The sequence below is a fragment of the Lepidochelys kempii genome, chromosome 2 (assembly GCF_965140285.1).
Source record: "Lepidochelys kempii isolate rLepKem1 chromosome 2, rLepKem1.hap1, whole genome shotgun sequence".
Classification (NCBI taxonomy): Eukaryota; Metazoa; Chordata; order Testudines; family Cheloniidae; genus Lepidochelys; species Lepidochelys kempii.
In genome coordinates this window covers 155586804-155601898 of record NC_136381.1, presented here as the reverse complement: position 1 = coordinate 155601898, position 15095 = coordinate 155586804, and the positions used below count along the sequence as shown (strand labels likewise).

The 15095-nt window shown below is 43.7% G+C and overlaps 1 protein-coding gene across 4 annotated transcripts in view; it reads right to left on the bottom strand.

Moving 5' to 3' along the window:
* Positions 1-14758, bottom strand: part of LOC140907176 (uncharacterized) — a 62010-nt gene extending 47252 nt beyond the window's left edge. The window contains exons 1-4 of one of the 4 annotated variants that reach the window (XM_073332506.2): positions 14684-14698; positions 13560-13626; positions 7783-7882; positions 1169-1237 (exon numbers count right to left, since the gene is read on the bottom strand). In XM_073332506.2, the coding sequence (XP_073188607.2) occupies positions 1169-1237; positions 7783-7845 (132 nt within the window). In that variant the 5' untranslated portion in view covers positions 7846-7882; positions 13560-13626; positions 14684-14698. The other 3 variants (XM_073332504.2, XM_073332507.2, XM_073332503.2) reach the window with 3 other exon arrangements.
* Positions 14759-15095: the final 337 nt, after the last annotated feature.

Genomic DNA, 15095 nt, shown 5'->3' with positions numbered 1-15095 from the left:
TAGGTGTTTGTCTCTCTCTGAGGGGTTGGAGCAAATGCAGTTGTATTGTAGAGCTTGGCTATAGACAATGGATTATTTGGTGTGTTCTGGATGAAAGCTGGAGGCATGTACGTAAGAATAGCAGTCAGCAGGTTTCTGGTATAGGATGGTGTTTATGTGACCATCGCTTATTAGCACTGTCATGTCCAGGAAGTGGATCTCTTGTGTGGACTGGTCCAGCCTGAGGTTGATAGAAATTGTTAAAATCATGGTGGAATTTCTCAAGGCCTTCTTTTCCATGGGTCCAGATGATGAAGAGGTCATCAATGTAGCGCAACTAGAGTAGGGGCATTAGGGGACAAGAGCTGAGGAAGAGTTGTTCTAAGTCAGCCATAAAAATGTTGGCATGCTGTGGGGCCATGCGGGTACCCATAGCAGTTTTCCTCTCCTGCTGGTAATAGCTCACCTTAACTTATCACTCTCGTTGTAGTGTGCATGGTAACACCCATTGCTTCATGTTCTCTGTGTATATAAAATCGTCCTACTGTATTTTCCACTGCATGCATCCGATGAAGTGGGCTGTAGCCCACGAAAGCTTATGTTCAAATAAATTTGTTAGTCTCTAAGGTGCCACAAGTACTCCTGTTCTTTTTCCAAATGGAGATAGACAGCTAAGGCCCAGATCAATCGGAGTTAGGTGCCTAAGTACCAATGTGAATCTGGGCCCTAAATCCTGCCCTTTTTCATCTGCATTTCATGCTCCTGGCTAGCTTTGGTGGCACTGAGAATACCCTTCTTAGATGCCAAGGCTCCCGTGCTTTGTAAAGGGAGTGTTAAGCCCCTAACTTGAGGCTGTGTATTCCACTGGTTGGGTACCTAGGAAATAGGCACTGTAACACTGAGTGTTGCAATGTTTAAATCCCCCTTTGCTCTCACTAATCCAGACAGCAAGACACAGCTAGATCAACATGAACCTTTTTAAACATCATTGCTATACAAAAAAGTTCTGCTTTACTGTACATGACAAAAACAGTAATGCAAGAAAATTCTAAACAAAAATTTAGATGCTTTGCTAATTTTACACATTTTAGAACATTACTTTAAAAAGAAAATAGTGATTACAATCCTACACATCATCGTTTAATGTAACTATCTACAAAATCTGACACACACAAAACCCTAATCTTACCGTCTTGTGTTTGAATCCAAGAAAATGAGTCTGCAAGTTTAATGCAGAAGCACATGAGATTTTGCAAATCTAGGTTAAAAAGAAGATTCATAATTATTTCTATAGTATTATGCAAGCAAACAGAAAAAATACTATAATTCTGAAAAATATCATTCATATTTCAAACTAATCAAAATCTCCCTGTTTATTAAACTCCAGTTATACCCCTGAGGTTGTACAAATTGATTTCTGCTGAAACAAAACTCCTCTAAACCCAGACTGAACAGCAGGATGTGGATTCTCTGGTAATTGAGCACATCCAGGTCAACAAGGCCCACAAAATGTGCAGGCATACCTACAGAGGTTATGGTCATATCAACCCCGACATGAGCTCCCCGGGTCATATTGAGATGATCCTCACTGAGAAGGAGCAGATTGCTCCAAAGCCAGAAGAGGAAGTTGCTTAGAAGAAAAAGATCTCTCAAAAGAAGCTGAAGAAACAAAAACTTATGGCTCAGGAGTAAATCTGACACAACAGATGTACGTAAATAAAAAAGAAAACTGCTATTACAAAAAAAAAACCAAAAAAAAAAACCCCAAAAACCCACTCTATTCACTGGGTTCCAAAGAGGAGGATCAAAGTACTGTCTTTCATTTAAAAGTCCCTCTCCATAGCATAAGATGGTTTCAGGTTGGCCCAAACCTTTCAAATACATTCAACTGAGGGTAGGCCATCTCTCTCAAACTCATTAAAAGAGGTATGGAAAGGTGATCTTCAAAAAGATCAGAATAAAGGATACAAAACCCAAGCTCTAAAGAAATTTGAGAACTTTGACCAGGAACTGTTGTGTCTCTTTTCTCCTGTTGTTCAAGAAGTATGATTCACATCAACGCTTCATTGAAGGGACTATAAAACTGAAGAGAAAGCAATTGATATAAAATGAAATGGTCTGAAAGGAATGTTTTCCCGCATACAGCCCTTGAAAGGTACCCAGGGTGAGTGAGTCCTTTAAGCAAATGTAGACCTCCTAAGGTTTGTATACTCACATTGGGCAGGGAATGAGCAGGGTACTGAAACGCTGAGGACACCATCTGCTTAAGGCATTCACTCTACATACATTTCATGGTCTGTAAATACCTTTCTTATCCCTTCCATGTGCCCTAGCACCCTGTACCTCCAACCTCACACTGCCAGACTTTCCATATCCCTTATGACTCCCTGTGCCTCCATCCTCCCTCATCCCCAACAAGTCTCCATAAGCTCCCCTCAGTCCCCAATGAGCTTGCATACATTTGTCAGAGACTAACAAGTCTAATGAGGTTTGACAGGCATCCACATTCACAAGAAGCAAGAAACGCTCCACACCCCCTGCATGCCAACCACTCCCTCTATGCCTCCCCAAATAACCTGGTTCCACCCAAGTTCCCTCAGCAACTCAGCTCCTCTTTGTGCCTGAAAACAGCCAGCTCCCTCACATCCAACATCCATGCTCTCCTCAGTAGCAACAATTAAACACACCAGTTCTCTCTTCCACCCAACAAACTTCAGTAGATGCATCAGACCCTGACAAATGTATGTAGGCTCATTTGTGGAAAGATGAGCCAAATGAGATTAATCAGAGGTGGTGTACATGTGTGAATGAAGATATCCAGGAGCCTCCACTCCTCCCCGACAACTCCCCTAAACATCCCAGTTCCTCCCAATGTACACACAAACCTCAGTAAGGTAGTCAGGTTCAAAAGCCAAGGTACATTTGTCACGCACCAGTGAGCCTACTAAATGAGGTTCCTCAGGAGAGAGGGGGTAGATGTCTCCCTCCAACATATCTGTTTCCCCATACTCCCTGCCTTAACCCTGCTTCCCTTCTAAGCAAAATAGCCCCCACTATGCAAAGGCCTCACGTGTGTTCAAATCTGAAGAGATTAAATGTAAAGAAACAAGATCTCCACTTAGCAGGTGCTTTGCTTCTGGGGGAGTGTAGAATGCATACTCCCTGCACGACTACCTCCTGTTTTACACATGTCCCTTCCTAACCAAGAAACTCTCCCCTCCAAACTCACACAACACCCAGCTGCCCCATTCCGTGTTCAACAATTCCCCCATGTTGTCTCATCCAACATTCCAATTTAAATACTCTGGGGCTGGGGAATGGAGACCATTTCCCCCCACTTCTCTGTATAGTCTTCTGGAGGATAGTTGGCTGGTTTGGCACATCACCCATCTTCCTTCTCCAGGGGCCTGCCAAGGAGGGTCCGCTGTCCTGTGAAATCCTTCTGGGAGCGTGGCCCTTCAAAAGAAGAGCCTTTTCCCCACCCAGCAAAGCCCATACTTGCAGCCAGAGTAGGAAGTTGGGCTATCATGCTGACTTTTATAGGTAGAACCAATGATCATCTACCCCCAGAGATAATACTTCCCTCTACTGGAGAGTCCTCACAATGCACAGACAAAAGAGTTTCTCTCTGATGCTCTGCCTAACATCCCCACCATCTGCCTAATGCCCTGAATACTTCTGCTGCCCTTGCTAAATGTGCTTCATACTCACAACATCCTGATGCCTCTCAACACTGATACTGACTTCTGTTTATTAAGCTTCCCTCTCTCTCTGTTCTTACTTCCCCTCACCTTCACTGCCCCTCTACTTGCCTAACCCCTTTGCCAAAGCCAGTCTCTTTTCCCTCCCACTCACCTGGCGTCCACCACAGCCTCTGCCACACAACCACTATTTCTCACATTCTGCCACAATTCCTTTATTACTTTCTGTCATCCAAAGCACTTCAGCTACTTTGCAATTCATTTCTGCTGCACCTCCCTTCTACCCTCATCCACAAATCCACCAGCCACCACACATTCTGCCTCATCCCCTTCCTCAAGTCCTGGGTCAGTCTTGTGTGCCCAGCTTCCATGTCCCCTTTCTCACGCCCACTCCACATGAATACAACAGATTCTTGCTGCCTCCTTTCCTCATGTACCTTATGACTTCCATCTATCCCCATCCCTTCATGTCACCCCCCCTGATCATCTCTCTCCTATATTCCCCATATATACCTCATCCCAAATCCCCTCTACTGTGCCACAATAGCCCCAGGCTCCTCCTAGCCTCCCCCCCTCCCCCGCAAAATTCTATAACCTCATCACCATCACTCCTCTCTGCTCTTTTTATGAATATGGGCTTTAAGAAGATCGCAGGCTATGTTACAAAGAGCTTACAATCTAAAACAGACAGGACAGACAAAAGATGGGACTGGAAAACAGTTCAGTGACAGAACTGAGAATACTACTCAGGTCTCCTGACTCCCACTCTACTGTCCTACCCAACAGACCTTTCAAGAAACACTACAACTGGTATTATGGAGTAACCCATTCATAAGGAAAATTCCTTTCTAACTTCCATCAGTTAGAGGCGGACATATGCCCTGATGCATGACGGTTTATATCCATTTCAAACTATATTTTCTGGGGGGAAGGGGAGGGCACTAAGCATTTAAAACTGTTTTAAGGACTTTAAACAGTCTGCAGTATATGTAACCAGAATTCTTAAATTTGGAGAATGGTCTAGGATTAGGAAGTTTATGCACGTAGATATACACTAGCTCTGCATTTCCTGATATTTGTATGTTGGCGGCATGTTAAATACATCAGCACTTGGAAAACACTGTGAGAGGCACCTTCCAAATCCTAAAATGGACAGACACATGGATGGTCTTCTCTATCCTGACTGTCCAATTAAGAATGTGTGCGATGCACTGTATCTCAAAGTAGCACCCTGTAACTCCCATATTCATCATTTGAATATCATTGTGATATTTCATATAAAGCATGCCTTGCAAGGTATCATATGAAAGGTCACATGCTGAAATTCATTGTTCTGTCAAAATATGCATATAATCACTGTATATGGAATTATAATATTCTGCTATATGGTTGACACTGAAGTATGCTATGTGTCTGGAAGACGCCCAGAGCTAGCTCTCCAGAGGCACCAAAGGAGGTGACCCATACACAAATGGGTGTTAAGTGACCATCACAAGCCATTGAACAGCAGGGGAATTGTAAACAAGAAATTTACAATTCTATATGAGACATTTGAGCAAGCACCACACAATGGGGATTGACTATGACTATAACTCAGCAAGGCCCACCAGGACATGTCTGGGCCAGTATCTTCCTTGGGACATGAATTGAGAGTATAAAAGAAGGCATCATAGAATCACAGAATATCAGGGTTGGAAGGGACCTCAGGAGATCATCTAGTCCAACCCCCTGCTCAAAGCAGGACCAATCCCCATTTTTTGCCCCAGATCAACTAAACGGCCCCCTCAAGGATTGAACTGACAACCCTGGGTTTAGCAGGCCAATGCTCAAACCACTGAGCTATCCCACCCCCCAAGGTGGGACTTCATGAGACCACCTCTCTCTTTCCCCACCTATGCTGAAGACAACGAGAACGCTGGGAAGATAAAAACTTTGAACTGAGGAGACTGGTCCCAGGCAGAGAAGGAAATTCAGCTGCATATTAAGAACTGGAACCTGCATTCAATATGCAATGGGGCGAGAAAAGCTATTTGATTCAAATCTTGCTTAGTCTGAAAGTTTAGGATTTAGAATGCATGTTTACTTGTTATTTTCTTAGGTAACTACTACTTATAATCACTTAAAATTTATCTTTCTGTACTTAAGAAACTTACTTTAATATTTTATCCTTACCAGTGAGTTTGTCTAAAATGCTTGGGGAATCTGCTCAGATTACAAAGGCTGGTGCATGTCCACTATCCTTTGACGAAGCAGTGAACTAATTAATGAGCTTACATTGTTCAAGAGAAGGTCTTGTGTAGTGTAAGACAGTCCATTTCTGGGGTGCAAGGCTGGGGAGATTTGCTAGTGATTCTCCATATATGGTTCATGTGTGTCTTAGAGTATTCATGCAACTTAGCTGGGTGTGTCCCTTGCATGTTGTTAACTGAATGATCATAGCATCTGGAGAGGTTTGCTGCTTGTCACTAGCAAAGCATCATGAGACACAGCCCGGGCTGGAGAGTTAAGGGGGCACAGTGGTCCCACTGTTCCAGGTTGTACCCCGGGGGTCCCATCACAGTAAGTATGTCTTTATGTGGACTTCTTACTGCTGTAAAGGACAGAATTGGATCAACTACTATATGAATATGCACAAAGAATTATAGTTTTGGTCCCTGGTGAGATGAAAGTGTGTGTTATGGATGGATAAGGTTGTCTCTTAGGATACGTCTATACAGTAGAACCTCAAAGTTCAGCAGAGTTACGAATTGACCAGTCAACCACACATCTCATTTGGAACTGGAAGTACGCAATCAAGCAGCAGAGACCCAAAAACAAAAACTGTACAGTGCTGTGTTAAATGTAAACTACTAACAAATAAAGGGAAAGTTTTAAAAAAGATTTTACGAGATAAGGAAACTGTTTTTGTTTCATTTAAATTAAGATGATTAAAAGCAGCATTTTTCTTCTGCATAGCAAAGTTTCAAAGCTGAATTAAGTCAATGTTCAGTTGTAAACTTCTGAAAGACCAACCATAACGTTTAGTTCAGAGTTATGAACATTTCGGAGTTACAAACAACCTCCATTCCCAAGATTCTACTGTACTGTAATTGGAGGTGCAGTTGCAGCTCAGGTAGACATACTTGCTCTAGCTTTAATCTACCTAGCATGCCTAAAAATAGCAATGGCTTCAGCATGGGCTAGAAACATGATTACAAACCCAGGACTCCAGGTGCCCTTATACAGCCACACTGAAGCTCAGCACTACAGCAGCTTCATGTCTATTTTGATCTGTGGTAAGCAGACGAAAGCTTGCAGCTTGGGTAGGCATACATGAGCAGCAATCCCATCTGCAACTGCAGTGTAGACATATCCTGGGTTGTTTTTTTATCCAGGGCATCATCGCAAGACCAAGCTAGATCTATACAACACTCAAAATGCTCTTAACTTCCAGTTTATGGGTGTGCATCAATGAAGACAGTTAAGAGTAACAGCACTGACTACTTCCATAATTTTCCCCTTACCCACAGACACACATGAAATGCATGACTAGCACTCTCAGCCTTAACTATTAGCTAATGATATTTGGGTATGGACAGCTTCTATGCAGCAGTGCACACAAATCAAAGGAAGACTCTACAGTTAGGTGTTAACTGATTGCATTCCAGACCCATGTGGCAATTTAAAGAATGGAATATCTGTGGAGGCTATTTCATTATTTAAAACATTTTTCTCTCTTCTGACCTTGAGAATCAAAAAAATATTGTACCTGAAAAAAGATAATGCACAGCATCTATAGCCAGAAATAGCTGGTCTAGTAGAGTTGGATTATCATTTTAATAGAGAGAAAAAGAGTCAAGTATCTGCACAGGAAGACCTTGTATTGGCACCAGCTAGAAATTTGATAGGGGTGATTAAAATAAATAAAATAAAAGGGAGGAGGAGGAGTTCCAGAACCTGGGCAATAGTTGGGCAAATCACCAGACAGATGCTAAGCCATTTTAAAGCTAGCTAGTTTTCAATAGTTTCCCCACACTCTTTGATTTTGTTCCTACTCTCAAACCCTTCAACAATGGATAAAATTATACTTTGTCAAAGGCCCTTAATAATATGAAGTACTCACATTGCAGTAGAAAGGATGCTGATGCTGCTTCTTCTCTTTCTTTACCTCAGGTTCGGTGTCCATGTTTGAGATTTAAAAGAGATGAAAAGGACTAGGAAAGCTACAAAAATATTTATGAAGTATTACTTTAGTTGGATGCAAGACACGAGAATTCTGGTTTAACCTGTCAACATGTTATAGTACTGGGGGGGGGGGGGGGGACGGACGACGACGACACTTTTTGGCCTGAGGGCTGCATTGCGTTTCGGAAATCATATGGAGGGCCAGTTAGGGGAGGCTGCAAGGCATGCCCCAACCAACCCCCCCGTTCCCTAATGGCCCCCCCAGGACCCCTGCCCCATCCACCCCCCCTGCTCCCTGTCCCCTGACCACCCCCAGAATCCCCACCCCAACCAACCCCTCCTCTCATTCCTGACTGCCCCCCCAGGACCCCTGCCCCTATTCAACCCGTTTCCTGCCCTCTGACCGCCTGGACCCTTATCCACACCCCCTGACCACACCCCCAAACTACCCTGCCCTCTATCCAACACCCCCACTCCCTGCTTCCCTTACCGCGCTGCCTGGAGCACCAGTGGCTGGCGGTGCTACAGCCACACCACCGGGCAGCACAGAGCACTGCTCAGGCTTGGCTCTGCAGCCCTGCTGCCCCAGGAGCTCGCAGCCCTGCTGCCCAGAGAATTGTACCAGCGGTGCAGTGACCTGAGGCTGCGGGGGAGGGGGAACAGCAAGGGAGGGGCCGTGGGCTAGCCTCCCAGGCTAGGAGCTCAGGGGCTGGGCAGGAGGGTCCCGCGGGCCATAGTTTGCCCACCTCTGTTATAGTAGCTGGGTATATGCATATTTTAAATGTTTGGGTTTTGGGTGTTTTCTTTTCAGCAACCTGGAAGTTTAGCTTTGAATTTCCAGGCTAATTACTGTGTTTTGAGAACATCAGTGTTTCATTAAGAGCAGGCCTCAAATTGGGGGGAGGGGGGTGGGAGAGGCACTCTCCCAAGCCCTACCCACCAGGCATAATATACACACATCTAAACTATAATCATATGCTCTGCCACACTTCTCAGGTTTTACCTTTTCAGATACATGTATGGACAGAGCCAGATTGAGGCACAGATATTACAGCCATGTGTTTAGGTTCCCAGCTTCCAGAGACACATGATATCAGAATCTAAGATTACATTTTAAAAAAATGTTTCTAGTTCATACAGTTGTGAAGAAAAGCCTGAAAATCTGAACCATATTTAACCAACTCAGATTAGTTGCCAGATTGTGCAAACAGACTCCAGCAGAAAGCAGAGCAACAGCCTTTACAACCAGTAAGGAAGCTACCTGGCCTCCGTATGTCTACAGAGCATTTTGGAGTAAGTCTCCCAGCTTGGGTCAACAGACTTGGGCTAGCGGGGCTAACACTATTATTCCAAAAATAGCTGAAAAGACTTCACTGTGAAATTGTGGTTATGGCTCTGAAGCCTAGGGCAGGGGATGGTCTTCAGAGCCAGAGTTCCAGCCTGAGCCACAACTTCACAGTGTTGTCTATACAGCTATTTTTAGAGCACAACTATGAATCCCACTAACCCAAGTATATCATCCTAGACTGGGAGGCTTGCTCCAAAATGCTGCACACATACCCAGATCCACTACCAGAGCACACCAGGTCATATTATTGTCAGTTACTATCCCAACCACTGCTGTCCCTACCACTACGGACACCTGGGAAGACAAGAAGGGCCTGAGCCACCTCAGCTACCTTCTCCAAGAAGCTGGGTGTGATGTACTGTACCTCAAAGTAGCACACTTTAACCCCATATTCATCATTTGTATATGGTTATATTTCATATAAACCATGCCTTGTCATTGTTCTGTCAAACTATGTATCAGGGTGGAAAAAAATCAATACTTGTTGTTTTTTTTTAAAAAAAAAAATTATTTAAATTGGATTTTTTTGATAAAATGGTTTTTGAGGAAAAAACCTATCTAAAACAGTTTTAATTAAGATACAATATAGCTCAAAGATATCTCATTATGGAATAGGAATTATAAATTCTAATTCTATAGTATCAGACAATATATTCATGTAATGTTTACGAAAAGTTTTGTAAATGAGTTCCAATAGTTCATGGATTAGGGACCCAATCGTATGGGGTTCCAGGGGCTTCTGTATAGATTATTTAGGTTAATCTTTCTATCTACCCAATGGGACTCAGTGCTCAGTCTAGAAGATATCATCAGAGATGCTTAATTTTGCAGTTCTTAAACTGTGGATTTGTGTCTCCAGAGATAACCTGCTTGTTAACAGCAAAAATGTTTTAAAATAAATAAATAACATATAAAGGTGAGAAATAACAGACCTCAACCCTATTGTCTCTCTAGAAATTTGTGTACACAGAGTCAATCCCTTACCTCTCTCTAAAAGTGCAAAGTTTCAAAAAGTTCAGTGAATAGAAGATTGTTAGGGGCGGAATAAATCTGGACAAGGAGAAGAAGTCTGGAGATAAATGTGAGAAGAGAGGGACAGGCAGCAGAAACACAAGTGAAACTGTTTGAGCAGCATATTCCAGAAGTCTTGAGGTCTTTCTGAGTGTAGCTTTCATTGATTTAAGATCTACCATACCATTCTCTCACTAGAAGGGAAAACCCTAGTTTGGGAATATTTCAGTAAAATTCCTCTACCTGTGAGTAAAACAAACATGCATGCAAAATGCAAACAGTGCAACAAAGAAATGCAAGGCCTGATTGCCCGAATGAAACAACATCATGAGAAGTGTTCCTTCTCAAGAGGAAGCTGCATTGAATATGATGAAAGGAACATGTTTGAACATGCAGGATCTTCAGGTTGGTAAACTTTTTTATTTCATACTTCTTTCTTAAGGACTGCCTTTCTTCCTTCTGAACTGTTCTTGAATTCACATGTTTGAGCAAAACATATAGTTTTTACTCTATGGTATTATCATTTTAGATGAAGTTGTGATCAAAAATAAATAGCTGAAATAGGCAGGCCTTCCTTTTACAACTTCACCTTTAAAGTAGTACTGAGTGTCAGTGAATGCAATGAATAATACTAAATGAGCAGTATGGTAATAATAATTAAATAACTGCATTGACTTATTTTGTTTAGGAGAATCCATCCTCAACATACAGGATTCTGAAGACTATCCACCTTCAAGATCACCATCATTTTCTATAGTTTCAGAGTTATCTGCCAATGACAGTGTTTCAATCACATCATGTATGTCACATCGCCACAGTAGCACCTGTAGCAAAAAGAAAAAAAAACCTCCATAATCCAGAAACAACCCTAGATAAATTTCTGATAAGAACCAGCAGATTACAAAAAGAGATAATGGATAAAAAAAATTGCCTGGTTTGTTTATGCAACAAACTCTCCTTTCCATATGACTGAGAACCCACGCTTCATTAACATGGTTCAGGCCAGGATACAGTCCACACAACAGAGCAGATGCCGTAGGCAAATTGCTGGATAAAGTTTATGAAAGAGAAATTGAGCAGTGTGCAAAAGATCTAGAGGGTAAAATTGTTAACCTGAGTCTTGATGAGTGGAGCAATGTCCACAATGATCCTGTTGTATGTGCTTGTGTGACAACAGAAGAAGGGAATGTCTTCCTTACAGAAACAATTGATACATCAGGAAATGCACACACAGCAGAATACTTACAAGAAGTAACAGTAAAAGCTATAACAAACTGTGAAAAAAAACCCTCAAACGTCTGGTACGCAGCTTGGTCACAGACAACACTGCAAATGTATCCAAAAGGAGAAGAAATTATTTAGGAGTGAAGAGAGTCCCATTTGATACACTGCCTTCCAGAAATAACACTGTTGAAATTGCAAAATACTTCCCACTTTGTAGCAGCTGCTCTGAAAAAAGTGGGAGGAACCAAGCTAACTCTCCCACAAGACGTGTGATGGAACTCGGTAGTGGACGGTTTTGAGCACTATATCAAAAACTGGCCTAATCTGATGACAGTTTCTGAACAAAATCGTGAAAAAATAGACAGCCAAAGTTCTCAATATTGGGTTTAAGAGAAATGTTGAACACATGCTGAGTACCCTGAAGCCCATTTCTGTAGCCTGGAACAAAATGTAGGGAAATAGCTGTTTTATTGCTAATGCTGTTGAAATTTGGAAGGAACTGAGTGAGATCTTAAAAAGAGAAATATGCAATGAAAGTTAAATTACAAGCATTAAAAAAACGAATGGGACAAGCACTATCTCCAGCTTGTTTTCTTGCAAATATTCTCAATACTTAGTACCAGGGTCAAATCTTAACTGCTGAAGAAGAGGAGTTGGCTATGACATGGACATCCAGCAATCATCCCTCCATAATGCCAACTATAATAAACTTCAGAGCTAAGGGTGAACCATTCAAGAAACATAGGTTTGCTGATGTTTTAAAGGAAGTCACACCAGTGAACTGATAAAAGTCACTTAAGCACTTGGATTCAGAGACCGTTGAAGTGATAATCTCACTTTTAACAGCAGTAGCTTCTTCTGCTGATATAGAAAGAATATTTTCTTCCTCTGGACTAATTCATTCTAAATTGAGAAGTGGTTTGGGACCTGAAAAAGCAGGAAAGCTTCTTTTTCTTTTCCAGATTATGAACAAACAGGAAAATGAAGGTGAAGACAACTGAGTTAGCTGCAGAAGCCAATATTTTAAGTTTCTCATGTTGACCTGGCTGACATAGTCGATTTAATTTTTGTTTTACTTTAAAGAAAATTCATTTAACTCAATTTTTATTTAACTCAAATTCAAAAACAATTTTAACAAAAACAAACATGATTTTAAGAAACTTGAATGTTTAACTAAGTTCAAAAATTCATATGCTTGTTTTGTTAAAATATTATGTGTTTGCTGTTGAAGAAAAAAATCCAGAATACATAACGCTGCTGTTTTAGTTAAATAAAACAATTTAAATGTCTGTCTGGTGATGTTCTCCTCCTAAAACAGCGTGGCAAGAAAATCCTCCAAATATTAATGATTAATCTATTGAATTGGAATAGTTCACCTCCCAATAACTTCAAAAATATCTGTTTCAATTACCTTTGTTAAATGAAATAACCAAACAATCATTCATTTTCTGATATAGCTGTAAAACTAATCTGAAAAGTTTTCAAAATAAATCACTTTAAAAATATATAGCGTATACCTTCTAAAAATGAAGTCTATATCTATCTCTGAGTTGTGAAGACCATGTATTAAGGTTATAACCACCACCAAGAATGCACTTTTACGTAGAAATCCAGGATTAAATCAAGTCTTCCTGATTAGTGATTTAAATCATGATTTAGATCAATTTGATTTAAATCAAATCCACCCTATGTATATCATTATTGTGTATGAAGTTATCAGATTTTGCTATATCTTGTTATTCAAATATGTTGTGAGTTTGGGAGATACCCACTGCTAGCCTGTCAATGACAACAAAGGAGGTGAGCCATACCCAAACAGGCATTAAGCAACCATCATGAGGTACCGACCAGCAACAAGAACGCTGGAAAGAAAGTCTTCAAACTAAGGAGACTGGTCCCAGGCTTCAAAGGAAATTCAGCCTGTGTATTAAGAATCTGACTACAACATCCAGCGGGGGTGAGAAAAGCTGTTTGATTCAACTCTTGCTTCGTCTGATAAAGTTTAGAATTTAGACTGCAATTTTGCTTTTATTTCTTTTGTAACCATCTTTGTTCTATATGCCTACCACTTATAATCACTTAAAATTTATCTTTCTGCAGTTGATAAACTTATTTCAATGTTTTATCCTTACCAGTGAGTTTGTCTAAAGTGGTTGCGGAATTTGCTGGCATTACATTAGCTGGTGCATGTCCATTATCCTTTGATGAAGTCGTGAATTAATTACTGAGAAGGTCCTGAGCAATGTTAGACAGTACATTTCTGGGCTGCACAATCGGGGAGGGGGAGATTTGCTGGTGTTTCCCTCTGTATAGCTCATGAGTGGCTTGCACAGCATTCATTTAACTTATTCATTTAACTTATCTGGGTGTATCTCGCATCCTGGTGGCTAAGTGTTAACAGCACCTGGAGAGGTTTGCTACTGTGATTAGTCAAGCATCATGAGAGACAGCCCAGGATGGAGAGTTAAGGGGGCATAGCAATCCCAACTCAAGGTTGTACTCCGAGGACCCATCACACTAGCAGACAATGCAAACACAGGAGATGGGGAGTGGTCCCCCATTTTCCTGCTGCTGCAAGGCCACACTATGAGCAATATGGACTGCCATCCCCACCCCGCTCTGAGCAAAGAAAGTGGTGGTATTTTCTTAAAAGCCATCGAAGTGGCACCAACAGGAGCTCTCACTCACTGCGAATTGTGCAGAACTTCCTAGGATCAGCTCTCTCCTCTGACACATTTCCACCCGCAGCATCAACATTTAAACTGTCAGCGCCCCACCCCCCCCCGGCCGCGCTGCAGGCACCGCTGACTACAGGCCAAGTGAGAGGGGAGCGCGAGACAGCCCCCCCGCCCCGGCCGCCCCGGAAGGGTCCCCGGGGCTCATCGCCGCTTCCCGCCTAGCTGCAGGCCCCGCAGCAGCAGCAGCCTCCTCCGCTCCCTAATCGCTGCCGCGGAGCCGCCGGGGCCGACCCCCGCTCCGGGGTCCGGGCCAAGCCGGGACAGCCACCCGCGGAGCCAGCCCCGGGCTGTTCTCGGCCCGGTCGGGCGCGGTCCCAACCGCCGGGCCCGCGACTCCGAGCTCCGCGCGCGGCAGCAGCAGGCGAGCCCGCCCCGCCCCCGCGGAGACGGGACCGGCCGGGGCGGCTCCCCGCGTTGGAAGCGCAAGCGGGGGGCGGGGAGAGCAGCCCGCATCCCGCCTAGGCGCTTCCTCCGCCGGCCCCGAGCGCCGTATCTGCCGCCGCGTCCCCGGCACTCACCCCGCGCCCCGGCTGCGGCTCTTCGGCCCGCCGCCGCGAGAGAACTGCAGGGCGCATGCGCCTCGGCCCCTGCGCGCTGCGTGAGGGGGTCGGGTCTGGGGATGGGGGGTGGAAACTCCGGACCGGACTCCCCCTGCGGCGGGAATCGGATTCTGCTCCTCGCCCTCCTCCGGGGGCGGGGCTGGGCTGGGCTGGGCGCCCGCCACACCGCCCCGCCTGTGGGCGGCCCCGGGCAGCAGCGGGACGCGGGGAGCCGTGGGGCCGTTGAGGGTTACCGAGAGTCAGGGGCATTTCCTGGGGCCGCGGGCGGGATTCAGCAACGCTCATCCGGCGTGTCTCTGGTGTTTCTGTTAAAGGTCCTGCTCCCGGTGAGGAGCACCTCAGCTTTCCTGTTCGCAGGCCGGGCTCTTCT